Source organism: Melanerpes formicivorus, unplaced genomic scaffold, assembly GCF_026170545.1.
Source record: "Melanerpes formicivorus ecotype bairdi unplaced genomic scaffold, bMelFor1.0.p_v2 SCAF_8, whole genome shotgun sequence".
NCBI lineage: Eukaryota > Metazoa > Chordata > Aves > Piciformes > Picidae > Melanerpes > Melanerpes formicivorus.
In genome coordinates this window covers 23586861-23613866 of record NW_027142360.1, presented here as the reverse complement: position 1 = coordinate 23613866, position 27006 = coordinate 23586861, and the positions used below count along the sequence as shown (strand labels likewise).

The 27006-nt window shown below is 45.7% G+C and overlaps 1 protein-coding gene across 1 annotated transcript in view; it reads left to right on the top strand.

The window, feature by feature from the left end:
* Positions 1-27006, top strand: part of UTP20 (UTP20 small subunit processome component) — a 74942-nt gene that overhangs the window by 18655 nt on the left and 29281 nt on the right. The window contains exons 15-35 of the mRNA XM_068142727.1: positions 69-174; positions 1338-1488; positions 1907-1969; positions 2276-2434; positions 3748-3824; positions 4667-4746; positions 5650-5893; positions 6818-7024; positions 9351-9441; positions 9930-10015; positions 10550-10675; positions 11874-12040; positions 12513-12721; positions 16782-16925; positions 20496-20575; positions 21813-22039; positions 23362-23506; positions 23944-24031; positions 25291-25434; positions 26652-26702; positions 26797-26949. Of these exons, the coding sequence (XP_067998828.1) occupies positions 69-174; positions 1338-1488; positions 1907-1969; positions 2276-2434; positions 3748-3824; positions 4667-4746; positions 5650-5893; positions 6818-7024; positions 9351-9441; positions 9930-10015; positions 10550-10675; positions 11874-12040; positions 12513-12721; positions 16782-16925; positions 20496-20575; positions 21813-22039; positions 23362-23506; positions 23944-24031; positions 25291-25434; positions 26652-26702; positions 26797-26949 (2798 nt within the window). The remainder of the gene's footprint in view (positions 1-68; positions 175-1337; positions 1489-1906; positions 1970-2275; positions 2435-3747; positions 3825-4666; positions 4747-5649; positions 5894-6817; positions 7025-9350; positions 9442-9929; positions 10016-10549; positions 10676-11873; positions 12041-12512; positions 12722-16781; positions 16926-20495; positions 20576-21812; positions 22040-23361; positions 23507-23943; positions 24032-25290; positions 25435-26651; positions 26703-26796; positions 26950-27006) is intronic.

Below are 27006 nucleotides of genomic sequence, written 5' to 3'. Positions count from 1 at the left end.
CCACACAAACACAAGTCCTTGAGAGCTGGGTAAATATACAGGTTGTTCTTGTTCTCTCTCTGCTCCAGGAAGCCTGTTTGTGGCCTGCCAAGCTGTAAGTACTCTTCTTAGTTTGGCAGAGTCTTCTGAAATACTCCATTTGTTACCTGTGGAGCGTGTCAAGAGCTTAGTGACGTAAGTGAACTCTGTGGTCCTTTGTGATTCTCCTTGGTACGGCAAAGAGTTGACTTTGCCTTTCTGGGGGTGCTTGTTAAATGCCTCTTTGAGTGCTGCCCATTCTGTTAGCCTAGCATTATCACTTGATTATTGGGATTATGTAAGTAGCAATGTTACAGGCACTGTTTGTATGTTTTGCATAGTACCTGTTCAGTGAAGCTTTCTCTGCAGACCGAAGCTTTCCTAGATAGCTGCTTCAGAGCAGTGCCAAATAAGTTGGTTCTAGTTTTGCCTGGGGGCACTGCATGTGATAAGTGTGTTACATGGTAGTGTTAGAAGAGACAGGAATAGCCCTTCTGATTTGGGTCAAAAGCCTCAACTTCTGCAGTCTGGTGGTGGTGTTGGGATTTCACCATGTCCACCTTCCCTGTCTGTGTGCTTGCTCCACAGTGGCAAGAAGTTTAGTAAGCACACCTAACTGAGAGATTGAGGGAGACTTGGTATCTTTTCCAGCAGATCCTCCTAAATTTGTCATCTCCCATCATTGTTGAGGTGGAGCATCTCCAAATCCTCAAGAGCTTGAGCTTCAAAAAACTGAGCAGGAGTTCAGTTAGGAAATCATGGCAGCCATGTCTGAGGCATGACAGAGATGAAACAACTGGCCCAGATCAAGCAGGAAATCTGGCATCAAGCTTCAGTCTAGTGCTTTTCTGCCAGCTTTGGGCTGGAGGTGTGAAACTCATTTGGTGCAAGGGGTGTTAGGTAGCAGCAGGAGGTTTTCCTGTGGTCAGTCTGGATTCTTAGTGCCTCACCTAAACCCAGATTATTTCTTTTCTGTTGAATTTGTTCACTGAGCACCTAGGCAACAGCAGCAGCCATTGTCTGACCTGTGCAGATTTGTTTTCTGCAGCTCTGTGTGTGTGGATCCAGCCTCCTAGCCCCAGCGTGACAGGTCTGGTTAGTACAAAGGAGGAATCTCCTGCTTCTTGGGTTGTCTTGGGCTTTGAGGCTGCATCCAGCATGCTCCTGGAGTCTGATTTGATTGGCCTGCTGGTGCCAGCAGAGTCTGAAGTCACATGGAATTTTCTCTTAATGTTGTTATTGTCGCTGCTGCCTTATTTTCAAATGTCTGTGCTGTTGCAGTGCTCTCTGTATGCTAGTAAAGCACTCTGGGTTTTTAGCACTTTTCCTTCAGACCCCTCTGCATTGCTGCTGGCGGATCTCTATTACACGAGGCTGGCTTTGTGTGGCTGCCAGGAGCCCCTTTCCCAACAGAACCTAATGGACTTGCTTGAGAAGTTGCATCCTAACATTTCCACTGGTGTTTCCAAGGTAATCTGGTATTTTGAGCACATGCAAGGTCATTTGCAGTTTAAACATGTGATTTGGGCTAAATGATGAAGGCTGAAATGGGAAACATGAGCCTGTGTAAAGCTACTACTGCTGTAGTGTCTGTTTAGCACTGTGTCCATTTCTAAGAGGCTGCCATGGGGCAGGAGTTAACAGAGGTTAACTTTTAGCCCTGTGAAGCTTTCCTCTTCCCTGGAGGGGAATTGAAGCAGGAGCCTAAGGTATCCATTTTGCCTTGCCTGCTAGGCTGCAGGACCTCATCTGCTTCTCAGCTCTGGGAGAAACCTAGTGAAGTTAGCTTCCTGTGCAAAGCATGAAGCTCTCTGTAGGTGTGTCTGTGTCTGTAGATGCAGCCTACATTCCCCTGCATGTTTCTGACTTGTGTTTCCACTTTGGCTAGGTCCGGCTACTGACTGTTCGTATCCTGAACCATTTTGAGAACCCACCTTCAGCACAGATTGAGGTAGGGCTAAAACTCTGCATTTAACATTTCAGAGCCATCTGTGTTTGATGTTGGGTGTGAACTGTTTTCTGCTTCTCAGAAAGAAAGCATATGTCTGCTAGAGGTTGTCCCCTGCTTTTGTGCTTTCACATGCCAGTTTTTATCTCCTCCTCCTGATGCTTTCAGATGTGTGAGTGGTGGAAACCAGAGCAAGTCCCTTGACATTGATTTTTTTGGCCCAAAATGACTCATGCTCTGTAGTTTTGTTGACGTAACTTTCAATGAGGAAAGGATACTCAATAAAATTCATGTCCCTTGTTTGTTCAGGGTGATGACACAGGGGAACTCCAGCCAATATTTGCCATATTGCTCCAAGCAGAGCTTGTGCCAGCCACAGTGAATGATTACAGGGAGAAACTCCTTCACTTGAGGAAACTAAGATGTGATATAGTGAAGCCTGCAATACCAAGTGAATCTTTGCAAGAGGTAAGCAGTTGCTGTCAAAAAGTAGTTGTCACATTGCTTTATTTCAGGAGAACATTTTAATTCCATCACATGGACTGCAGAGCTTTTAGTAAGAGTTCATCAAAAAATCAGTTAGTTCCCAGATTAGCTACTGTGAAGAAACTTAACTCCATCCCAGGCCAAACCACCACAGAGATCATGGATCTGGTGGAAGGAGGGGGTTTATTATTTTTATGGCTTTTACTGTATCTGCTTTGTTGTTTTTTTTTGCTCTTCCAAGCTCCTGTGAGAACGGGTTGTAGGTCAGCAGGGAGCTAGTCCAGAGCACATGCTTTTAGGCCTACTGTAATGAAGAGTCCTGAGGGCAAACTTCTTCCCTCTTTCTGAGGTCCCTAATGCTGGTATGGCAGCTCTGGAGTTTGAGAAGGAGAGAGGCAATACAGATCACCTCCTGTGCTGAACTCATTTTGCACATTCATGGTATGGAGGCATAGTGACTAGGCCTCAGTGCAGCTTACAGTACATGAGCTCTAGGTTTTGTCATGCAGCTGTGAGACAAGGAATGATGGTGTCTGTGACTTTCTTAAGGACTTCTTTGGTCAAAGTTTCCTCTTTGAGGGAAAGAAAGGTTAATGGAGGTTGGTTGTCTCTATTGTTTTTTACATCTCTCTAAAATGTGCACCAGTGTGCACTTGTAGCCCAGAGACCAAATCACATCCTGGGCTGCATCGAGAGAAGCATAGCCAGCAGGTCAAGGGAGGTGATTGTCCCCCTCTGCCCTGCTCTGGTGAGACCCCACCTGGAGTACTGTGTCCAGTTCTAGAGACCCTCTTACAGGAAGGATCTGGAAGGGCTGGAAGGTGTCCAGAGAAGGCCCATGAGGATGAGCAGAGGGCTGGAGCTGCTCTGCTATGAGGACAGACTGATGGAGTTGGGGCTGTTCAGTCTGGAGAGGACAAGGCTCTGAGGAGACCTAATTGTGGCCTTCCAGTATCTTAAAGGGGCCTACAGGAAAGCTGAAGAGGGACTTTTTAGGGTGTCAGGGAGTGATGGGACTGGGGGGAATGGGAAAAATCTAGAAATGGGTAGATTGAGATTGGATGTTAGGAAGAAGTTCTTCCCCATGAGGGTGGCAAGACACTGGAATAGGTTGCCCAGGGTGGAAGCCTCATCCCTGGAGGTTTTTAAGGCCAGGCTGGATGTGGCTCTGAGCAACCTGATCTAGAGTGAGGTGTCCCTGCCCATGTCAAGGGGGCTGGAATTAGATGATCCTTGAGGTCCCTTCCAGCCCTGACAATTCTATGCTTCTAAAACGTTGTTGAATGTCATCCTAGGTGCCTCTTCGCTATCTACTGGGAATGCTTTACATTAACTTCAGCCCTCTCTGGGATCCTGTAATTGAACTCATAACGTGAGTATATGTGGTTGGATGCTGCATTCTGTGGTTGTGTCACAGGACATTCCTTCCATTGTTCACTGCAGAAAAGCTGAGGTTGAAATGTCTGAGTTGGTGACAGCTGTGCAGGAGAACCTTCCTGTGAAATCTTCTGAATTTGCTCTCCAAATAAATTGCAACTTGGTTTCTGATTAATTTTTTTTGTGCTGTTAAAGGGATCTTACATCAAGTACAGTCAAGTAGCATCAGCATTTAGAGTCAAAGGGAGCAGGATTTAATTAGTGCTCCACAAATGAGCAAGAAGTTCCTCTCAGTTTCCCCATCTCTGACTGTGTCCTTACTGGAAGACCTCTAAACCCTCCTAAAGAGTAAGGGAAGACTTAACTACAGTCACAGCTGAGCTGAATACCAAGATCAGTGTCTGCTGTCAGCAGGACTTTATCTTGTATTTTCCCCTCTGTTGTGTGACATTTTCTCCTTTAAACTAGTGAATTAATGGGGGGTGGAAAAAAATACTAAACCCTCTCTTCAGAAGATGTGTCCATGCTAATTCTTCCTTTGGTTCTCTATGTTGTTCCTGTACAGAAGTCAGTAGAAAGCTTGAGAATGTTTTCACTCAAATTGAGTTCATTTGAAGCCCTGAGAGACACCCAGATTAATTTAATAACAATTGACATTTGGGATCCATGATAAAGGCAAGGAAGTGCTACAGTTGTGTCATGCAGATGACCTGGCTTTGGAGACCCACAGTAAAGCAGTGATCAAAGCCCCTGACTCTGTTAGCTGTTAACTTGCCTAGTCATGCATGGCTTTTATTCATTTTCCTTTTAATTTCATTCTGTCTTATGCTGTGTTAGTTCTCATGCAAAGGAGATGGAGAATAAAGAGTTCTGGAAGGTCTTATATGAACACTTGGAGAGGGCTGCTACCTATGCTGGTAAGTCATGGCTCCTAAATGTTAGGACAGTAACTCAGCTAAATTGGGAATGACATGGCTGTGTTTTTATGTTCTCCAAATTTACATATGATGGGGGAATTCTGCACCAGGGCTCCTGACTACCAGTGTCATGCTCAGGGCAGGAATGGAGAGGGTTGGAAGAAAACCATGTCTCCTGTCTGAAACACCAAGAAGTATTAATATAGACACCTGCATTACAGGAGGGAGTTGCAGGTTATGAGAAGCCATGCAGCAGTTTTGTCTGTGGTTTAGGACTGGCTTTTCCTAGCCTGATAGAATTAACCAGGTTGGAAAAGATCTTGGAGATCATTGAGTCCACCCTATCACCCAACACCATCTAATCAACTAAACCATGGCACCAAGCACCCCATCCAGTCTCTTCCTAAACACCTCCAGGGATGGTGACTCCACCACCTCCCTGGGCAGCACATTCCAATGGCCAATCAGTCTTTCTGTGAAGAATTTCCTCCTAACATCCAGCCTAAACCTCCCCTGGTGCAGCCTGAGACTGTGTTCTCTTGTTCTGGTGCTTGGTGCCTGGGAGAGGAGGGCAACCCCCACCTGGCTACAACCTCCCTTCAGGTATTGTAGAGAGCAGTAAGGTCTTCCCTGAGCCTCCTCCAGGCTAAGCAACCCCAGCTCCCTCAGCCTCTCCTCACAGGGAGTGTTTAAGAGGAGACTGGATGAGGCACTTGGTGCCATGGTTTAGTTGATTAGATGGTGTTGGGTGATAGGTGGGACTTGATGATCTCAAAGGTCTTTTCCAACATGGTGAATTCCATTCCATTCCATTCCATTCCATTCTCTATTCTAAAGGGGCTGATCCTTTGCTACTGGTGGTTTTGAAGTAACCCAAGGAGATTGTCTTCATCTGTTCTGTAGAAATGGAGCTGCAAAATGAACTAGATGAAGAGGAGGAAAGCACTGCTGCCACAGAAAGTGAGAAGATGCCAGAAGGAGGGGTGGGAGCTGTCTTCCTGGAGCAGCTGAGGATAAGAACAGACTGCAGCGAGCGGCTGGACCACACAAACTTCCGCTTTCTGCTCTGGAAGGCACTGGATAAGTTTCCAGACAGAGTGGAGCCTAGGTCAAGAGAACTTTCCCCACTTCTTTTGAGATTTATTAGGTAAATAAGATTTCTTTTTCAGTTGAGAGGACACATTGCTTTCACTTGTGTTGCTGAGCTTTAAGACTATAGCTGTGCTATTATTGACTTCATTTCCTGAATCCATGGCTGCTGAGATATCTGTTCCAGTGAAGAGAACCTGTTGATGGAAACGTGGGTTATGCTAGAAACATCCCACAGTAAGCAGGCTGAAATGAAACTGGCAGGACATTTCTGCTGCCCAGTCTCTCATTTCCTGACTTGCCACTGTCACAGCCTCATTAGGGAGTGATTTCAATGGAAATAAAGGGGTTGGGGGTTTTGTAAATGAAAGTAACATTTTTGTTTCAGAATCACAGAAGACCAAAATATTTCCCCCCCCATTCTGGTTTTGTTGAGGCTGATTCAATTTCCTGCCCCTGGAGGAAGAGCAGTGGTGTGCTTGCATGCATCCATGTATCAGATAGTCTGATGCACATAGGCTGGTTGTGATCTCCTGGCAGGGGAAGGTTTCTGATACTCCTTTCCTGTGATTAGAAAACCTATGTTTTGCTTGTCTTCCTGGAAAAACTGAACCATACTTGAGTAGGTTGATTTCCTCACTTGTTCTCACACTGCCATACTCACTGTTCACTTGCCCACTTGAGAAGACACAACCCTGATGCCCTCCATATAACCCCTTTATAGTAATTTGTGGACTCCTCTCCCCATCACCTGGCCTCTCCAGTGTGCTTGGTCACTGCTTTGTATCTCTGCAACTTGCAGGCAAAGCAGCACATGAAATCCATTTGTTTGGAGGTTTAAGCCACATAATGTCCCAAGACACAGTGCCATTAATAATGAGAATGGTGGATTGTGGAGTTTTTTTTGGTTGGTTTTGCCCTGAAACCTTGAAAAAGGCCATGCTGCTTAATTTCCTTCCTTCCTGCTCTCTTCTAAACACAGAAATGAGTACTACCCAGCAGATTCATTAGTGGCTCCATCTCAGGATCTCAGAAAGAAAACTCCTGGTACAGTAGCAGCAAAAGAAATACCTGGTGAAGGGGTGAATGATGTTGCTATGGAAGAGGAGGAGGAAGAAGAAGAAAAGGAAGAAGGGGAACCAATCACTCTAGGACTACCAAAAAGGAAAACAAGAAGAGCTGCTGCTAAGTAAGTATTTTTAGTTTCCCCTCGCTGGTGTTTTCACAGAAAGGCAAATTCAGCAGCTCAGGCTGAGATAAGAGCCATGCTTTTATGCATAATTCCTTCTCCTTCTTTTGCTTGCACTTAATTTTTAGTGGATTATAAGCACTTCAGAGTCAGAAACCCTGCCTGCACAGTGATAAATAGCCAAAGATGCTGCCCAGGCTTTATCAGTGTCTTGCCATCTGCTGATGGTCTGTGGTTTGTGCTCCTTTAAGTCACAGTTATGTGGTAATCTGAAGGCATTCTGAAGTTTTTGGAGACCATTGCACCTGCATTCACCTGTCTTGAGGTGAAATCTCCTTTGTGAGGAAAGGCTGAGGGAGCTGGATCTCTTTAGCTTGGAGAAGAGGAGACTGAGGGGTGACCTCATTAACGTTTAAGTGACAGGAGGGCAGAGCCAGGCTCTGCTCAGTGATGTCCAGTGATATCACAAGGGGCAATGGGTGCAAAGCTGTAGCACAGGAAGTTCCACATAAATATAAGGAAACATTTCTTCACTGTGAGGGTAACAGAGCCCTGGAACAGGCTGTCCAGAGAGGCTGTGGAGTCACATCTCTGGAGATGTTCAACACCTGTTTGGATGCCTTCCTGTGTGACCTACTCTAGGTGATCCTGCTCTGGCAGGGGAGTTGGACTGGAAGATCTTTCAAGGTCCCTTCCAACCCCTGACATTCTGGGGGTTTTGTGACTTCTTTAGGTGTATTTGCTGATATTTTCAAGCCATGGGCATTGCTAAACGCTTTGAACAATGAGACTTCACATGAGTGCTTTCATACTGGGATTCTGCAATGGCCTGTGTGTTAAAATTCTTGGTCCTGGTCTTCTGAGGGACAAATATGTTTATTTGGTGATGTTGTAGACTGAAGCTGCATGCTGTTGTAATGCCATTGTTGGTGATGCTGAATGCTTGGAGAAGTGACTCTTGGTATGACTTTCTCTAGTCAGAATCTTTTTACCCTCGTGACCTCTGTCAAATGTCTGTTACAAATAGTATCACCAGGGTTTGTATTTTTCCACTTGTTCTGCAAGATTTGTATTTTTCCACTTGTTCAACCCTTGTAATGACAGAGAACTTCAGAATGACTATGATGAGTATTTGACATGTAACTTGAATTGTCATTCAATCCCTTGTGGCCTAAAGGTGTTTCATTTTCCAAGATTCTGGCTTGTGTCTGTGAATTAGCAGCAGTTAAAATCAGTGACAGTCCAAGAGTTTTTAATGATTTTTTTCTCTCCAAACCTCCTTCTCAGAATGTCCACATACTCAAGTGGAAACGTTGGTTCCTGGGAGCAGTAACAAAGTCATAAAAGATTTACCAGGGATGTTAATGAGTTCTGGAGCAACCTCCTTTTGTCATCGTCCGTGACAGTTCATGCAGTCAGGCCTGTGCCACGGTAGCAGAGCCCTCACTGGGCTACACCCTGCAGCTCATGAGGTCTAGTTGAGGCCCATGAGGACCCATGCCTGCCCCAAGCTCAGTGTGGAGTCACCATCCCTGGAGGTGTTCAAGAGGGGATTGGACGTGGCACTTGGTGCCATGGTCTAGTCATGAGGTCTGTGGTGACAGGTTGGACTCGATGATCTTTGAGGTCTCTTCCAACCTTAGTGATACTGTTGGAGGTCATCATACTCAGCCATGGTGGAGGGTGGGTGGCCCAGCTAAGTGTCTAGAGAGTTCAGTCAGAAGGGGGAGCAGCTGAAGGAGGACACAGCGAGCATGGTAGAGGAGACACCACACATTGCTTGTCCTGATCACCCCTCTCCCCTCCCACAAAGGTGACACAGCTGAGGAATTAACTCTCATCTGTGCCTTCAGCCCAAAAAAGGTCCACCACAGTCTGGCTAAATGCAGCCCTTCATGTCAGTGAGGGCTAATTGGGCACCAGTTAAGGTCAAGTGAATAAATGAAGGGTTAAAATCACCTTCTTGATGTTCCAGGTTGGGCTGGCAGAGAGAAGTAAGCTGCATCCTGACTGTTTTGTATTCCTTTCTCATCAAAAGCTAAGCCCATCCTGTGCTGCTGAGGAAAAGGCCTTCTCTGTGCAGTGAAGTGTCACCTGGAGGGAACTGCTCAGGGGAGGGAACAGGCTGCCTCTTGCTGTGCCTCTGAAACAGAGGCTGGTAGACCTGAGATCCTCTTGTGGCTGAGATCCTTTTGTTGGCTTTTTTCCCCTTTCTTATTAATTGGTTTTAATAAAAGTTCCCAGTTTGTTTCTGACAATGCAGGATTGTTTCTTGTGGTCATTTTGAAAAATGCTTTGTTTTCTCTTGCTTTGCTTTGCTTTGCAGGCAGCTAATAGCCCACTTACAAGTGTTCTCCAAATTCTCCAACCCCCGTGCGCTGTACCTGGAGCCCAAGCTGAACGCACTGTATACCCAGGTGATGCTCTTTGCTGGCATGCAGCACTGCCCCTAAGAAATGAACTCATGCTGATTTGAATGCTGTGTCTGAGACTGCAGAAACCTGTCATTTTCTGAACTGGAGCTGGAAAAGGAGCTGTCCTTGAGAAGGCATCGAAGCAGGCTATAAGGTCTTCCCAGAGTAGAGCCTTCTCTTTTCCAGGCTGAACAGCCCCAGCTCTCTCAGCCTGTCCCCACAGGGGAGGTGCTGCAGCCCTTTATCACCCTCGTGGCCCTCTTCTGGACCTGCTCCACCAAGCTGATGCCCCTCTTATATTGGGGGGCACCAGAACTGGGCAGTTGTGCATTCACATCTTGGCTTTATACTGGCAGGGCATAATTTCTCTTTCCATTTTGATAAGTCAGTCCAAACCTGCTTGAGCTTGGAGTCTGGGTTATTTCACTGTTTTCAGTAAGCACTTCTGTCTTTTAGCTAGGGATCAATTTTCTCCCTTTTGCTGTTGGCAGTTACTGTCGCACCAAGACCAGAATGTACAGAGAGTAGCTCTTGACTGCATAATGACATACAAGCACCCTCACCTACTGCCATACAGGTAAAAGCTCTTGCATCATTTTAGCTGTGGTGAATGAGCCTGCTGTCATATCAGAAGCCTTGCTTGGGGTCAGTTGCCTTGAAGAGAGAGCCTTTCCTGTGTCTGTTGAAAACATAGATTTTAATTTTAGCCTGCTGTATATTCCCCATCTAAACCAGGAAATAAGGTCTTGAGGATGCTAAGTGCATCTTTTTTGTTTGGGGGGAAAATAGCAACCCTTTCATTCCATCCCAGAATAGTGTGTGCTTAGCAGCTGCATTATTTTCAAAGAGATGATTTATAACCACCCAGAGAAAGTGACAGCATAAAACTGCAGTTTGTGGTTGAATAATGATGTGTCCAGGAGGTGCTTTCCTACATAATTAGTTGAACCTGTTGGATTTTAAAGTGCCTTTTTTAATAACAGGGTGGCAACATAGTGCTTTAATATTTTATATACAGCACAGATTAGATAGGAAGATAATTGCAAATTCAGATGCATGTGTGTCTCTTTTTATAACCCCTGCCTGCTCTCATAATATTTATTGTTCTCAGGGAGAACTTGCAAAGGCTACTGGAAGACAAGAGTTTTAAGGAAGAAATAGTCCACTTCAGTATTTCTGAGGAGACTGCGGTAGTGAAAATGGAGCATCGCCCTGATCTCATCCCTGTTCTGATGAGGTGTGTCATGCAGTGTGAGACTGAAAGTTTCATGTCAAAAGTACTGTGAGCAGAGCTGTAGTATTGCTGCTTCTCATTTTAAACAGTTGAGGTAAACCAGTGGTTAAAGGCATGGTTTGAGTTTGATGTTCTCATGACCTAGATGTTCTTCCCAGAAGGAGTGATTGATCATTGGAATGTCCTGCCCAGGGAGGTGGTGGAGTCACCATCACTGGAGGTGCTCAAAAAACGATTGGATGTGGCATATGAAGCCATGGTTTAGATTTAAGAAGGACATTGAGACTCTTGAACGTGTCCAGAGAAGGGCAACGAGGCTGTGGAGAGGCCTCGAGCACAAGCCCTACGAGGAGAGGCTGAGGGAGCTGGGCTTGCTTAGCCTGGAGAAGAGGAGGCTCACGGGAGACCTTATTGCTCTCTACAACTACCTGAAGGGAGGTTGTAGCCAGGTGGGGGTTGGTCTCTTCTCCCAGGCAACCAGCACCAGAACAGAGTCTCAAGCTGTGCCAGGGGAAGTTTAGGCTTGAGGTGAGGAGAAGGTTCTTCTCAGAGAGAGTTGTTAGCCATTGGAATGTGCTGCCCAGGGAGGTGGTGGAGTCACCGTCCCTGGAGGTGTTCAAGAGGGGATTGGATGTGGCACTTGGAGCCATTGTCTAGTCATGAGGTCTGTGGTGACAGGTTGGACTTGATGATCTTTGAGGTCTTTTCCAACCTTGTTGATTCTATGATTCATGAGGTGTTAGGTAATAGGTTGGGCTTGATGATCTCTGAGGTCTTTTCCAACCTGGTTGATTCTATGGTTCTATGTTCCCTATGGTTTCCTTATTAGCACATTTCTCTTGTAAACACATTTCCTTCAGAGCATCATTTTGGTAAACACTGTTTTGCTAAGACTTCCAGGGAGCTGTGAGAACATTTCAGTTCGCTGAGGGTTGCCACTTAATAAAAAAAAATAAGATAGAGTGATGCAAATTACTGTGCAGGTAACTTTTATACCTATAGCCAGCAGCATTGTAGCTGCAGAAGCTGATCTTTCACTGGATGTTTCTGGGCAATTCAGTGGAGCCCCTGAAGAAGAAACTTCCACTCAGCTTACTCTCACTAAAGAAGGTTTTTAAATGGAGTTTTCTCCTGCAGAATAAGAAACTGATGGTTTACTGAGAGCTAATGCAATTTCTGTGGGTTTTTTTGGCTCTTGTAGAATTCTCTATGGCAGAATGAGAAACAAAACAGGGAACAAAACACAGGGCAAGTCTGCAGCGAGCACTCGCATGTCGATTGTTCTGCGCTTCCTTGCCGGCTCGTTGCCAGAAGAGATAAGGATGTTCTTGGATCTACTCTTTGAAGCTGTGAAGCAATTCAGTAATGGTAGGTACAGGCACTTGAATCTGGAGGTATGGTAATTTCTGACCTGTGGAGATCATAGTATCATGCAGGAGGATCAGTAGGCTTAGGACTGTTGCGTGCTTCAGAGGTCTCTAACAGTGCCTTGGAACAATAAAAGGATGAAAGTAAACTTTTGATAAGGACTGGGATTCCCCCAAGCTTTTTCCTACAAAGCATGATTGCTCTGTTTTACAGGTCAGAAAAATTGTGCAAGTAGCAGGCCAGGAATAGGCAGTTACTGGCAGTGTAGGCTAGCCTGCCTATGATGGCAATAAACAGAGGTTGTAAAGTGTTCTCTGATGCTCTCGCCGAGATACGGAGACTCAGAGTTGTCCTCTGAGCAAATCTGTAATTTAGGGCCACGTTATATCACTTTTCATTGAAAATTCTTCTTGGTGGTGGTTATCTTCATGATGCTTCTCTAGATAAGTGGCTGTTATTTTGGCTGTTGCAGGATCTTGCCAGAGTGCAGTGCTTCAAAGTATGTCAGAGGTGGATTTAGCTAAAGTCCTGCCCCTTGGGCGTCAGCATAGCCTCTTCAATGGTCTTGAAGTTGTGTTGAAAAACATGGGACACTTGATCCATCAGTACCTGCCTGAAATCCTACAGATTCTGCTCTGCATGACAGCTGTGGTATCCTGCATCCTCCAGCAAAGAGAGAAGGTAAAATGTACAACCAAATGTCTAAATGAAATCCCTTTCCTTCCTCCTCCCCTTAGCTTGCACATGTGCACACACCTTCAGTGGTTCAGGTAAAGATGAGTTTGATGGCAGCATGGAGTGAAGCTTAGCAGTTAAATGTCAAAATGTTGGTTTAGGGATCAGAAGCATCTCTCATATGAGGAAAGGCTGAGAGAGCTGGGACTGTTAAGCTTGGAGGAGTCTGAGGGTGGGTCTTACTAATGCTTACAAATATCTGAGGGGTGGGTGTTGTGAAGATGAGGTCAGACACTTCTCAAATGACAGGACAAGAGGTAAAGGGTGTAAACTTGAACATAAGAAATTCCATAAGAAGGAACTTCTGTATCATAAGAGTGACATAGCACTGAAACAGGCTGCCCAGAGAGGGTCTCTGGACCCTTTCAAGGTCTACCTGGATGTGTTTCTAGGTGATCCTGCCCTGGCACAGGGGAGTTGGACTTGGTGGTCTTCAGAGGTCCCTTCCAACCCCTACCATTCTGTGATTCTGCAAGAATAGAGGCCAGTGATATTTGACTGAAAGTGCTACAAGGCTCAGGCAGTGCAGGCAGACTTTTTTTGTCTGAGTTACTGAAAAGAGAGTTGGAGGTGATCTGTGTACATTGCCACCTGCCAGCACTGTGGAGAGGTGGGCATGAAGGAGAACTAAATGGTTTTCTGTAAGTGTAAAAAGATCTTATGGCTGGAAGTTGAAATTGGCCTTAAAGAAGCAGTTCCTTGGCTGCAAGAAGAAAGCAGGGAAGGAGGGGATTTAAATTTCCTTAACTGGGGACTGCAGAGTGAACCTTCTCTTTAGGCATTGTGTTGCAGGGCTAGAGCCCAGAGGAGCTCAGCACTGTAGATTATCACAGTGATTATTTGCAGTGGTTGTCACCTCCCATGGCATACAGGGAGAGTATGGCTACCAGCCATGCTTTAGTACACTCAGCATGAAGCACATTCAGCTCAGTGTCAGGAGCAGTCATGCTAATCCAGTGTTACAATTCAGGTCTCAGCCAGGTATCTTCAGAGCACTGAAAGTGTTTTTTCCCTCGCTGTGCATTGGCTGTACATGCAGAAGGGGTCAGGTGAGGAAAACATTCTGTTAAACATTGGCTGCACCTGAAGGTTGGCCATGTTGGCTTTACTGCTGCCCTGTGCCCAGAAGAGCAGTGCAGAGATCCCTGAGCTCGAACCCAGCTGGCTCAGGGAGGGCTGTTGCCAGTTGTTTGGAAGCTATGACATTGAGCCAGGCTTTCCTGTCTTTCTGAAACCAGTGCTTTTGGCAGGCTTCACTCCCAACAGGAAAAGGAAAGCTCAAGTCAGGTCCAGTGCAGAGCCTGATCATATATTTGGTGTGAAGCAAACAATCTGCAGAGTCATCATCATCACTGCAGTGCCTGATCATACATTAGGTGTGAAACAAGCAAACTGCACAGTCATCAGCAGCACTGCAGTGCTGAAAGGGATTATGAGATGACAGCCTGAGCAAGTGGTGTGCAGAAAGCAATTATGTGATGATAGACTGAGCAAGGGGTGGTAGGTAATGAAAGTTTAGTCACCCTGCAGGTGTGTTCTGGCCAAGACCCATCTGTGAGCATTTGAGGTTAGAGTGGTGGGTTTAGGCTATGCTTTTAAAATTTAGTTACAGATTTTAAGCAGAGAAGTAGAAAAATGTAAATAAATCACTGCTGGGGGTGAAAAGGAAAGCTAAAGATTGTTCTGAACAAATTCATTGGGTAAGTATCTGGAATAAGAGGAGATGTACCACAACAATTCTTTCCTCCTTTTCTCTTCTGATCTCAGCTGGTTTTGCTTTGCTTGGGTGAGAGAATCTGCATGCTAGGGCTGGCCTTGGCTAAGTCTAACCCACTGCTTCTCTCTCCACTCCTTTCTCTCTTGTGGGGTTCAGGGAGGCAGTGGAACAGCTTCCCTGGTCTCTTGACCAGGATGGTTTGTGTGTTGTTTGCTAACTGTAAATATCTGTATAATACTGTAAAGACTGTATATTTGGTATATAGTCATAGCATTCCATTGCAGAGTATAGATTTTGCTTGTAAATACAGCTTCATTTGGTTCTAACTGAGTTGGTCTGGCAAAGTTAATGTTGGAGGGGGAAACTTCAACCCACCACAGCAATCCAACAAGCGGAGCAAGCCCTTGCAGTCAGGCGGCAGCCAAGGTCCCAAAGGCTGCACAGAACCTTGCAACTTGATTTATGAAGGGCATGAGCAGATTTTTAGGACAGCAGCATCCCATACTCAGGCACATGCAACCCATTACTTACAGGTTTTAAAGTGGGAAAGGGGTTTTGGAAGCTGCTTCATTCATTGCTGGGCGCATTTTGCCAGGCTTACTTCGGTAATCCCGGCGTGGTTGTGCCAAGTGACAGTCTGTCATTTGTCTGAACTTAATTTAGCACTTCATTAGCCCAGGAGATGTTAGAAGTTCATGGAAGAGTGTGAGAAAGCTGTTTATCTTGGCTAATGATTAGGAGACGTTCTTGAAGTTTGAGAGTAATTTATTGCAGGTTGATGGTGCCTGGAGAGTTAAACACCAACTTTGACAGTTTAAAGCCAAGTTACTAATTTATCATTTCCTACCGACTGTGTTCAGTATTGAGTTTCTTTATCTTCTTAGGGAACTTCTCTTGTGGTGATTGAACAGTGGGAGACCCAAAATTATTTCTGTGGAGGGTCACCATTAGCAGGAGCAGCCTGGTTTGTGCTTTCTTTGGCCCTTCAAGAAGCTCCTTTGGTGATTGGAAGCTGATTGCACATCATTAGTTCACATTCAGCACAGCTTGAGAATCACAGCATGTTACAAGTTGGAAGGGACCTCAAAAGATAATCTAGTCCAACCTGCCTGCCAGAGCAGGATCACCTAGAGTAGGTCACACAGGAATACATCCAGGTGGGTTTTGAACATCTCCAGAGAAGGAGACTCCGCAACTTCTCTGGGCAGCCTGCTCCAGTACTCAGTCACCCTCACTCCTGGACAAGAACACATTTTGTTCCTTTTCTGCTCTCTCCTCTTTGTCTTTATACCATACCTGTAATCTTGGGTGCAAAGGGAGTGTAGCAGTGTGTTGCCTGGTAGAGAGCAGTCTTTAGAAGTCCACAGGTACAAAGGAAATTGTCTTTCAGTGAGGCTTTGACACCAAAGCTGCTCTGTAAAATCAGAGATACAAGTATGTGTTCTGTGTGGTGGGTCATGGTATGTGCTGAAGACTCTGAGGAACCCAAAACATAGCTGCGGTCCTGGACAGCCACTTTTGTTTGCTCTGACATGTCTCTGCTGTTTCTGAGGCTGGAGTTCAGTACCTCTTCACTGTGAAGCTACCTCATCTATTTGTGCTGGGAGCTGCATTGCACAATATGGAAATCATTTAGGTTACTCAGGCCAAGATTCTTCTCAGGGAGAAGAGTCAGAATGCAGCAATGCATGAACAACTTCATGAGGAGTTGTGTGGCTGATTTCCCCAAGAATGGCTGTGGAACAGAATAGCTGGATGAGTACAGACAACATCCTCCTGTAACCAGATGGAGTATTTCCCCCCCTGTGCTGTTGGAGGAGGGGATTCACATTCTTGCCTCTCTATTCCTCCCCTTTCTCTAGGTCTGTTGATTTCTTTTCATCCAGGGAGATCTCAGTGTGCAAAGTACAAGTTAGCTTGCAAGAGCTGATTTGAGTCCTCTCCTGTGTAAACCAGAATTATTTAGGAGTCAGGGCTGCTGTAGCACTTTGTCCACAAAGGGCAGAAGGTACTTCAAACCTCTCAGGGTGGATTTGCACGAGCTGGAGTTCTGCTCAACTGACTCAGTGCAGAAACAGGCACCTCTTAGAAAAATCGAGGTCAGCTGTGAGAGGTAGACTGCTGCTGTGATCAAGTTACAGGAGAAAACAGAAAGAGCATTGTGGTAGTGCCACTAAAGGTTGTGCCTGTGGTCAGTGAATTGCTGTATTTAATTTCAGTTACTGGTTGTTCTGCAAAGCCTTACTCTTGGGGTGTGTGTGTGTGTGTTGTTGTTTGTTTGTTTTACAGGTCCAGCCTCGGTTGATTAATCCACTGAAGAACTTGAGGCGTCTTGGGCTCAAGCTGGTGGTGGAGTTTTTTTCTGATTATGAGACCTACAGCTTCAGTGTGGAAGAGATTGATGCAGTTTTCCATGCAGTGGTATGGCCTCAGGTAAGGATTTCTTGTTCTTTCAAACAGCTTTGTGTGTAACATGTGCCATGCAGAGAACTCCAGCTGCACTGGAGACTTACTGTGCCAGCCTCAGCCATCACAAGGCTGGATGTGACCTCAGACAGGTGCTGGCATCCTGTGTGTTGTTGCAAGGTCAGTTTCATCCTGCAATAGTCAGGTCACAGGCTAAAGGGCAAATTAAGTCATCTGAATAAAATGGGTGCCATTTCTCTGTTCTTTAACCAGAGAGGAAGGCTTGTTCCCTGAGTGCTTCAAGGAAGGAAAATAATGCTGGTCACTTCTAGGTGCTCTTTGCTGCTCGTCTGTGTGAGAGTTACTGGGCCTGTGGTAGGAGACCACAGAAAGAGGTGCTGCCACAGGAAAGGAAGGACTCAGCAGGGTCATGCACTTTTAGAACCATAGAATGGTTTGGGTTGGAAGGGATGTTAAAGATCATCTAGTTCCAACCCCTCCTGCAATGAGCAGGGACACCTCTCACTAGCCCAGGTTGCTCAAGGCATCATCCAACCTGGCCTCAAACACCTCCTGGGAAAGGGCATCCACAGCCTCCCTGGGCAACCTGTTCCAGTGTTTCACCACCCTCACAGGAAAGAATTTCTTCCTAATCTCCAGTCTAAGCCTGCCCTCCTCAAGCTTCAATCCATTCCCTCTCATCCTGTCACTGCAGCACTTTGCTGCTTTCTTGTTAGCCCCCTTCAGGTACTGGAAGGCCATTATAAGGTTGCTATAGTATGAGAAGAGAGTATGAACAGTGTTTAAAATGAAATTGTGTTGGTTGTGTCTGTGCACTGGGCTCTGAGGTTATCAGGGAATGCTGTAGCAGCTGCTGGGTTGTCTCTGCTCTAAAGGCAGTTTGCCTCCACCCAAAGGGTAACTGAGCAAGAAAGGCTGACTCCAACTGAGCCCTTCCACTGAGACTTTTGAGGTATCCCAATGTCCAGCTTTCTTGCAGCAGGGAAGGCTGTCAGACAGCACCCAAAGTAACTGCTGTGGTCTGTCAAACCCCAGATTTCCTTCTCCAGACATTGTCTATGTTTACTCCTACACCATTTCCATTTAATCCTACACATTTTACATTTCCATCTGGAAAAGAGAAGACTGAGAGGAGATCTTGTTGATGTCTACAAATCTCTGGAGGGTGAATATCAAGAAGGAGGAGCTGGTCTGTGGTGTCCTGTGGTAGGACAATTGGCAATACATACAAACTGGAACACAGGAAGTTTCACCTAAACATGAGGAAAAACTTCTTTACTGTGAGGATGATGGAGTACTGGAACAGGCTGCCCAGAGAGGTTGTGCAGTCATCTCCTGTAGAGACTTTCAAAGACCCATCTGGATGCATTCCTGCATGACCTGCCCTGGGTGATTCTGCCTTGGTAGGGGGGTTGGACTTGATGATCTCCAGAGATCCCTTCCCACCCTACTATTCTGTGATTTCTCCTCTCTACCAGTAATAATCTGTGATGTGTACTATGTGTATGTGGACAAAGAGTAGATAAAGTAGTTTCAGGCAGTCTGTACAGCTCTGTATTTCACTGGGCTGGGCAGGAGGGAGTTGTATGCTACAGGTTACTCCATGGGGGTCTTTTCAAGGCCAGGGTGCCACGTGGGTTAAGCAGTGAGAGTTTACTGCAGTCCCAGAGCAGTTCAAGCATTGTGGTGCAGGCATTAAGTCAGCAAAATGCTTAATGCTTTTGGAGACCTTTGTGTTTGCAAACACTGAGTAAATCTGAACAAGATGGAAAATTGTTGGTAAATGGTTAGAATTCCTGTTGTCCTTGCAGATGTCAGGAGGATGGCTGCTTTGGGGTCTTGGCTGGTAGGTGATCCAGAAGCTCCCTCTAGAGGGAGTCTCTACCAGTGAACTCCATGGAGGTTTGGTTTTGGCACAGGAATCCTTCTGTGGTTTCTTTGGTTAAGGCTATTGAGCTGAGGTGTATAAAAAACCCACAGAGAGTGCAAATTGTTTTAAGCTTATTGCATTTGGAACTGGAGTTTGCTGCTCTTTGTGTCTCAGGAGTTTGCTGCAGAGGCTCAATAACCTCACTAGCCTGCACAGCAGCATTCCTGCAGGATTGGATTAATTATTAACTCTTTGTTGTGCATCATTCAGGAAAGCTCTGTTTTGTGCAGAGCAATAAGATTACCAGCTTTCAGAGGAAGGAGAAGAAGCTTTCTAAGACCTTGTCTGTGGCATTCAGATCTGCCTTCTTTTCTGTTATGCTCAGGTCTTGAGCTCATACTCAGCTAGTCCAAACCCCACATGCACCATCCTGGCTGTTGAGCCCAAATTCGCTGGAGCCTCCACTGCTTGTATGTTCTCTAATGGTGCCCTGCTGACAGTCTAGCTGTAGTCAGGCTGAAAACCCAGCTGTGTGACTGGTGGGCAGCCTGTTGGGTTGTGGAGTGGCAGAGAGGAGGGAGCCAGACCCATGAGCTGGGGCTCTTGCTTCTGTCCAGTCATGCAAAGGCACAGCAGTTGCTTTGTGGGGCTTTGCCTGAGCAGCTCTTCAGCAGGGCTGTTTTGGATGCAGAACCCTGTTAGAAGATCCCATTCCTGGGATGTGCATTGCTCAAGACTCTCCCTGAGAAGAAAGAGTATTTTTGTAGCAGTGAGAGCATGGAGATAAAAATTCAGGCTGGATATTAGGAAGAAGTTCTTCAGGGAGAGAGTGATTTGCCATTGGAATGTGCTGCCCAGGGAAGTGTCACCATCTATGGAGATCTTCAAGAAAAGATTGGATGAGGCACTTGGTGGTCTAGTTGATTGGATAGGGCTGGGTGATAGGTTGGACTGGATGATCTTGGAGGTCTCTTCCAACCTGGTTGATTCTATAATTCTGTGATAAAGCAGATGCTAGAATGGAAGGCTCTGTGCCCAGGCCATAGAAAGTATAGGAGGAGCAAGCCTTGTGTGTTGAGCTATAGATCTCATAGCTATGTCCAGGAGAGGTTGCTCGGACTCTGCAGCAGGTATGAGGCTGCATTGGGAGCCACTTTCAGGAGGAGGACAAAACTAAGAGCTGGATAGTGTATAAATAAGAGTAAGATAGTGATAGGAGTAAGAGTGATTTGACAGATACTGAGGAAGCTGGGAAAATTATTACAGTCACTGAAAAGGTAAACTACAGATTGTAGTGAAGTCTTTATTGGAGGTGAGGCTTCTAAGTGGTTTTGGAATAGAATAAACCAGGTTGGAAAAGACCTTTGAGATCATAAAGTCCAAGTTATCATCCAACACTAATCAACTAAACCATGGCACCAAGCACCCCATCCAGTCTCTTCCTAAACACCTCCAGTGATGGTGACTCCACCACCTCCCTGGGCAGCACATTCCAATGGCCAATCTCTCTGTGAAGAACTTCTTCCTAACATCCAGCCTAAACCTCCCCTGGCTCAGCTTGAGACTGTGTCCTCTTGTTCTGGTGCTGGTTGCCTGGGAGAAGAGACTGACCCCCACCTGGCTACAGCCTCCCTTCAGGTAGTTGTAGAGAGCAAACCTTTTACCTGCTTGTGTTGCACTGGTATTTGAGTTTTGATTTCCTTTAGGTCTGCAGATTGGCCTCAGAGAGTCAGTATTCTCCAACTTTCCTGCTGAAGCTCATTCACACCTGGAGTAAAAATCCCAGGTAAGTGTTCTCCTGGCAAAGAAGGGGAACTATTTTCCCTGAGTACACAAAATTCAGGGTAAAAAGAGGATGCTAACAGGTTACAAATGATTGTGCCAAACCCCCTATATTCTTTTTCCAGTCCAGATACAGTTGGGAAGCTTTCCAATTTATACACTTGCTCTCTCTAGTGGGCTGTTAACAACTAAGCATGTGTGTAGCCCAAAGCCAGATGGTGAGAGAGGAGGGGAGCTGATTTCTTAGAATATGGCTGTGTCTTGACCAATGGCTTCTTAGTCTTGGGAAGTCACTTTTGCAACATAACCATTTCATCCATGCTTTTTGATTCCCTGTTGCTTTCTATTGGATGAAATTGTGTGGGCAGGTTCAGCACAGATTCTGTGACTGAGATTCTGATGTGATTCATATTCATGGAATTGTTTGGGTTAGAAGGGACAGTAAAGGTTGAATTGAATTCAATAGAATTCAGTAGAATTCACCAGGTTGGAAAAGACCTTTGAGATCATCAAGTCCAACCTATCACCCAACACCATCTAATCAACTAAACCATGGCACTTAGTGCCTCATCCGGTCTCCTCTTAAACACCTCCAGTTCCAACCCTCCTGCCATGGTCAGGAACACCTTCCACTAGACCAGACTGCTGAAGGCCTCATCCAACCTGGCCTTGAAAACCTCCATGGAGGGGGCATCCATGACCTCCTGGACAACCTGTTCCAGTGTCTCACCACCCCTACTGCAAAAAATTTCTTTCTAATATGCAGTGTAAAAGAGGTTTTTTGGATGCAAACAGTGTGAGACCAGCTCAGCTCTCTTGAGTGATTTTTGCCTCTTTCACAGACTCTCTGCTTTTCCTTTGCTGGAGTATCCAGTACCAGATTTTAGAGATCATTTGTAGGCATGAAGAACTTGGACACAAACTTCTTTTGAAAAATGGATTTGGATCATTAGGTTAGGAGCAGACTAATAGGAGACTTGGGCAAACATCTGTGAAGAAACAGATTTAAATGATGCTGTCTTGGAGCAGGAAGAGCGTCTGGATGACCTCTCAGCCTCCAGTCACTCTTGTTTTTCATGACACTGTCATTCTGAGTGGTTTGTGTTTGAGGTTTTTTTATGCTGTTTCTTGTTTGAAGTACAAGCCAGTCCTCACCTTTTTGTGTGACCTTTTGCTTAAGAGAATTCTGAAGTTCTGAACTTCAATTTTCAACCAACCTTTTTTCGTACTCTTTCTCTCAGGTATTTCCCCTTGCTGGCCAAGCAGAAGCCAGATCAGCCTGAGTATGATATACTGACAAATGTGTTTGCTGTGCTGTCAGCCAAGAATCTGTCTGAGGCTACATCCAGCCTTGTGATGGACATAGCTGATAGCCTTCTCAACAGCCCGGATTTTGAAGCCACGGAGCAGGTTTCCAGCCTGAACGTGACTGGCTGTGTCATCACAGTCACTGGAGACATGGCAGAAGGTATGCCTGCATCTGATTCCTCAGACATCTGGTGGGTGCTGTGGATAGAGATGTTAGGGGATGATGAGATTGTCTCTCAACTGGCTAACAATACCAGGGAAAGAGACCTCCCAGTGAAGATGGAAATGTCAGTGTCTGAATTCCTCTTGGCATACTCCAGAGCTGTGAGTCCTGCTTGTCTGCTGACTGATGAGATTCACATTTGAGTATCAGAGTCTTAGAATCATAGAATTGTTAGGGTTGGAATGAACTTCAAGGATCACCCAGTTCCAACCCCCCTGCCATGGGCAGGGACACCTCACACTAGATCAGGTTGCCCAGAGCCACATGCAGCCTGGTCTTAAAAACCTCCAGGGATGAGGCTTCTATCACCTCCTTGTGCAGCCTGTTCCAGTGTCTCACCACCCTCATGGGGAAGAACTTCTTCCTAACATCCAATCTGAATCTACCCATTTCTATTTTTTGTTCCATTCCCCTCAGTCCTGTCACTCCCTGACACCCTAAAAAGTCTCTTCTCAGCTTTCCTGTAGGCCCCATTCAGGTACTGGAAGGTCACAATTAGGTCTCCCCAGAACCTTCTCAAGACTGAGCAGCCCCAGCTCCCTCTTGAGCATGGAGAAATTCCTTGTGAAGAAGGAAAATGTTTGTGGTGTTGACCTATTTTGTCTGTGAGTCTTTGACTAATGTGATGACTTCTAGAACTGCATTGCTGACTTAATTCCACTGAGCCCAACATCAAGTTTTATGGAAAGGTCTACTGCCCATATGCACATGGTCATCTGTCACTTTGGTGTTTAGTCTGTGCTCCCTGACAAGAAAGAGAAACCACTGATTCCTTTGATCTTTGGGTGGTGGTAGATAGGAAGGGTGGTGTGATGTTTGATGCTGTGATCTTTCACCTCTGACTCTCAGAAGTAGTGGAAAGGAGAGAACTTGGAGATGTGCACAAGAAATCAATGGTAGAATAAAGAGAACTACATCTGTAATGAGATGCTCCAGCCATTTTAGGTGACAGTTGCTACATTTGAGAAACATCCTTAGTACCTTTTTGATAAGCCCACAGTTAAGTGGGGCTGTTACAGAAATCTGAGGAGAGGTTTCATTCTCTGTGTGAGCTTTCTTTGGCCCTAGCTCAGACACGTTAGTCTCACCAAGTGGTGCATCCAGCTGCTCTGCACATTTGTAACTCCCATTTGATTTTTTTTCTTTCACTGATGAAACCTCCTGTCCCTGTGTTTCCTCAACCTTTGTGTGAGGTTGGGTCTCCCTCCTGTGGCTTGCAGCACAAAGCTGGATGTTGCTAACTGTTGTATCCCTTACAGAGAGCCTCAGCCTAGGCTGCCGCTTGGTTCTGCCCCATGTTCCTGCCATACTTCAGTACTTCAGCAAAACAATGTTGAATGTGGAGAAGGTGAAAAAGAAGAAGTACAGAGCTCAAGTCAGCAAAGAGCTGAGTATTCTTTCCAAGTAAGTATTTCTTTAGATCTTAAAACTTGGAATGAAAGAGGAAGAAAGAGGCTTTTTGTAATAGGTTCCAAATTAAAGAGCATTGTGTCTCAAACTGTTTCAGTTCAGAACAGTTTTAAGTACCTGGGTCTGTCATTGACTTTGCAAGCTGCTGGGGACTGAGGTGAAAAGTTTTCAGAAATTGAGATTCTAGCTGCTTCTGTTGCTGGTACTCAAAGCCCAGTGCCTCTTGGGGTTAGGAAAAGGTACAGAATGCCTGCAGTCACGTGGAGCTAGATGTTGGGACTGATAGTGTGACCTTGATGGGTATGCTCTATTAGCCTGGGTGGACTGACAAAGCCCTGTGATGTTGTGGTAGTGCTGACTGAGTTCTTCTGTGCTCTGTAATGTTGATTGGGATGATGTAAACCAGTGAATTACCTTGTCTTGTTGTTCAGGATCAGCAAATTTATACAAGAAAAGAGTCAGAACTCGGTGCTCGTGAGCCTTCTCCTGCCTTTCCTTTACCAGAGTAACATGGAGCAGGTAGGTAGAAGTCACTTTCCCACCCTGTTAAAGGTATGTTTGTCTTTTAATGCAGTGTACTTGTTCAAGATGCAAATTGCATTGATTTGAACTGATGAACTGACATACAGCAGTTCTCATGACCAGCCTGAAGTCAAATCTTCCTGTGTGTGTAGCAGGGAATGCTGTGCCATTGTGTCTTGATGCGTGCAAGTCATTGAATGCTTTGCAAGGATGCCAGTGCTCAGGCTGAATCTTCCCCTTTCTCATGGGGAAGGTCTGTAGATGTGCAATCTTTACCTCCTTTACCAGTGCAGACAGTCCACCACACTCCTTGCAGTGTTTGAAATAAATGCTGTGTGAATTTTATGCCCCCCAAGCCACAGCATCTGGAGAGCAATGTGAAGACAATAGTTGAGTGAGCTGTGTAATGGATTGCTGCATGATGAAAGGCAAACATTACACAGTACCATTAACATGCACCCATACCTCCTGCTTCCATTCTGTTCTCCTTCCATTTCCTGAGCAATCCATTTGTGTCTACAGAAGCATGTCTGAAAGTTGAAACTCCCTAAAATCTTAAAGCTTTCAGTCATACAAAGATTATGAGCTGCAGTTGAAGGAAGCTCTCCATAGCTTAAGCCATGTAAACTGTTACATAAAACAAGCCCTGGGGATATTGGTAGACTGCTCTGAGTCCCATCTGGACATGCAGGTGCTCAATGAGAGATTTTAGGTTTCTGGACAGAACTGCTAGGCAGCAACCTGAAGCTTCTGATTTGCAAGTGGTCATTTGAATGGCTCACAGAGGATTCTTGGGTTTTAAGACTCTGAATTATGAGGGGACCACATATGGTTTCCATTCAGGGGGACAAGGTGCTGTTAGTGTTCATTTCACAGGTCAAAGAAAGGCTACTTGTTAAGGCTCCATTAGCTTTCCTGATCTTTGAGCCATTTGAGGAAAGCCCCCCAACAGAAGTCTTCATTGTAATGGCACTCTCCTCTGACCCTGTGCTTGTCTCTCCTTGGAAAGGCTGCAAGTATTTCTGGGAGATTTGATGATTGCATTGTGTGTGCCCTCTTCATTCTTGGTCCTCATTCATTCAGACATTTCATTGTATGAAATACAATGAAGTGGTTAAGTTCACTCTTGTGTCTTGAAATGATTTCCAAGGAAATGAAATGATCTTGTGAGGTGTTAGTGTTTCAAATACTTCCCAAGGAAATGGAATGACCTTGTGAAGTTTCAGTATTTATTGACAGTTATCTCTCTCTTCTAGGGCACAGAGATTGACATTCTGGAGACAGTGCAGAACTTGCTGAAGCATTGCTCAAATCCTGCAAGCTTTCTCAAACCCCTGGCAAAGCTTTTTTCTGTCATCCAGAACAAATTGTCTCGACATAAATTGTGCTTGGTATTCCAGGTATGGCATTTTGGTCTGTCTTTCTGGGCTTTTTTTCACTTCTTTGAAGAGATCAACAACAATGTACAGCAATGTTTATCTTTATTGTATAGAATAGAATGGATAGACCAGACCAGGTTGGAAGAGACCTTTGAGATCATGTAGTCCAACCTATCACCCAACACCATCTAATCAATTAAACCATGGGACTGAGTGTCCCATCCAGTCTCTTCCTAAACAGCTCCAGTGATGGTGACCCCACCACGTCCCTGGGCAGCACATTCCAATGGCCAATCACCCTTTCTGTGAAGAACTTCTTCCTAACATCCAGCCTAAACCTCCCCTGACACAACTTGAGACTGTGTCTTCTTGTTCTGGTGCTGGTTGCCTGGAGAACAGACCAGCTCCCAGCTGGCTACAACCTCCCTTCAGGTAGTTGTAGACAGCAATAAGGTCTCCCCTGAGCCTCCTCTTCTCCAGGCTAAGCATCCCCAGCTCCCTCAGCCTCTCCTCACAGGGCTGTGCTCCAAACCCCTCCCCAGCTTTGTTGCCCTTCTCTGGACACCTTCCAGCAACTCAACCTCCTTCTTAAACTGAGGGGCCCAGAACTGGACACAGGACTCAAGGTGTGGCCTAACCAGTGCTGAGTCCAGGGGCAGAATGACCTCCCTGCTCCTGCTGACTACACTGTTCCTGATACAGGCCAGGATGCCATTGGCCTTCTTGGCCACCTGGGCACACTGCTGGCTCATGTTCAGCCTACTCTCAACCAGTACCCCCAGGTCCTTCTTTGAAGTGACTTCCATAATTTATTTCTTTTATTCAGCAGGGCAAATCAGGAAGCACTCCATAGATGCTTAGAAACTTAAAACACACCTTCCAACTTTAGAGATAGGACTAGGGGGAATGAGGGTGATCAGACACTGGAATAGGCTGCTCAGGGAGGTGGTAGAAGCCTCATCCCTGGAGGTTTTTAAGGCCAGGCTGGATGTGGCTGTGAGCAACCTGCTATAATGTGAGGTGTCCCTGCCCATGGCAGGGGGATTGGAACTAGATGATCCTTGAGGTCCCTTCCAATCCTAACAGTTCTGTGACTCTATGAAGAAAGGCTTTTATTAAACTTCTAACAGGAGAAGGATTGATGTTGTTGCTTTCTTGTATATATTTTTGGCTGAAGTCTTGAGTTCTCCACATTTTTATCAGCTCCAGCAATTCAACTGTTTTCTCTTTCTTTGTAGACTTTATCCGATTTGGACAGTGAATTGACATACATTACTGATGTTGTTAAGGTATGCACAGTTTCTTTGCTCTTTCCTCCCCCCCTCCAACTTGTGTTCTCATGTTCCTGGCCTTTGTGATGAGGAATTCCTTGCTCTCTCTTAGCTGAATGCTTTTGACAAACGCCATCTGGATGACATCGACTTCGACGAGCGGCTGTCAGCTTTTCAGTCAATCACAGCCCACATCAAGGAAATGCAAGCAGTGGATATGGACTTCCTCATCCCTGTTATGCACAACTGCTTCTACACCATCCAGGTTGGCTGACTCTTCCTTCTCTTGCTTTGTGCACCATGTGTCCATGAAGAATCTCAC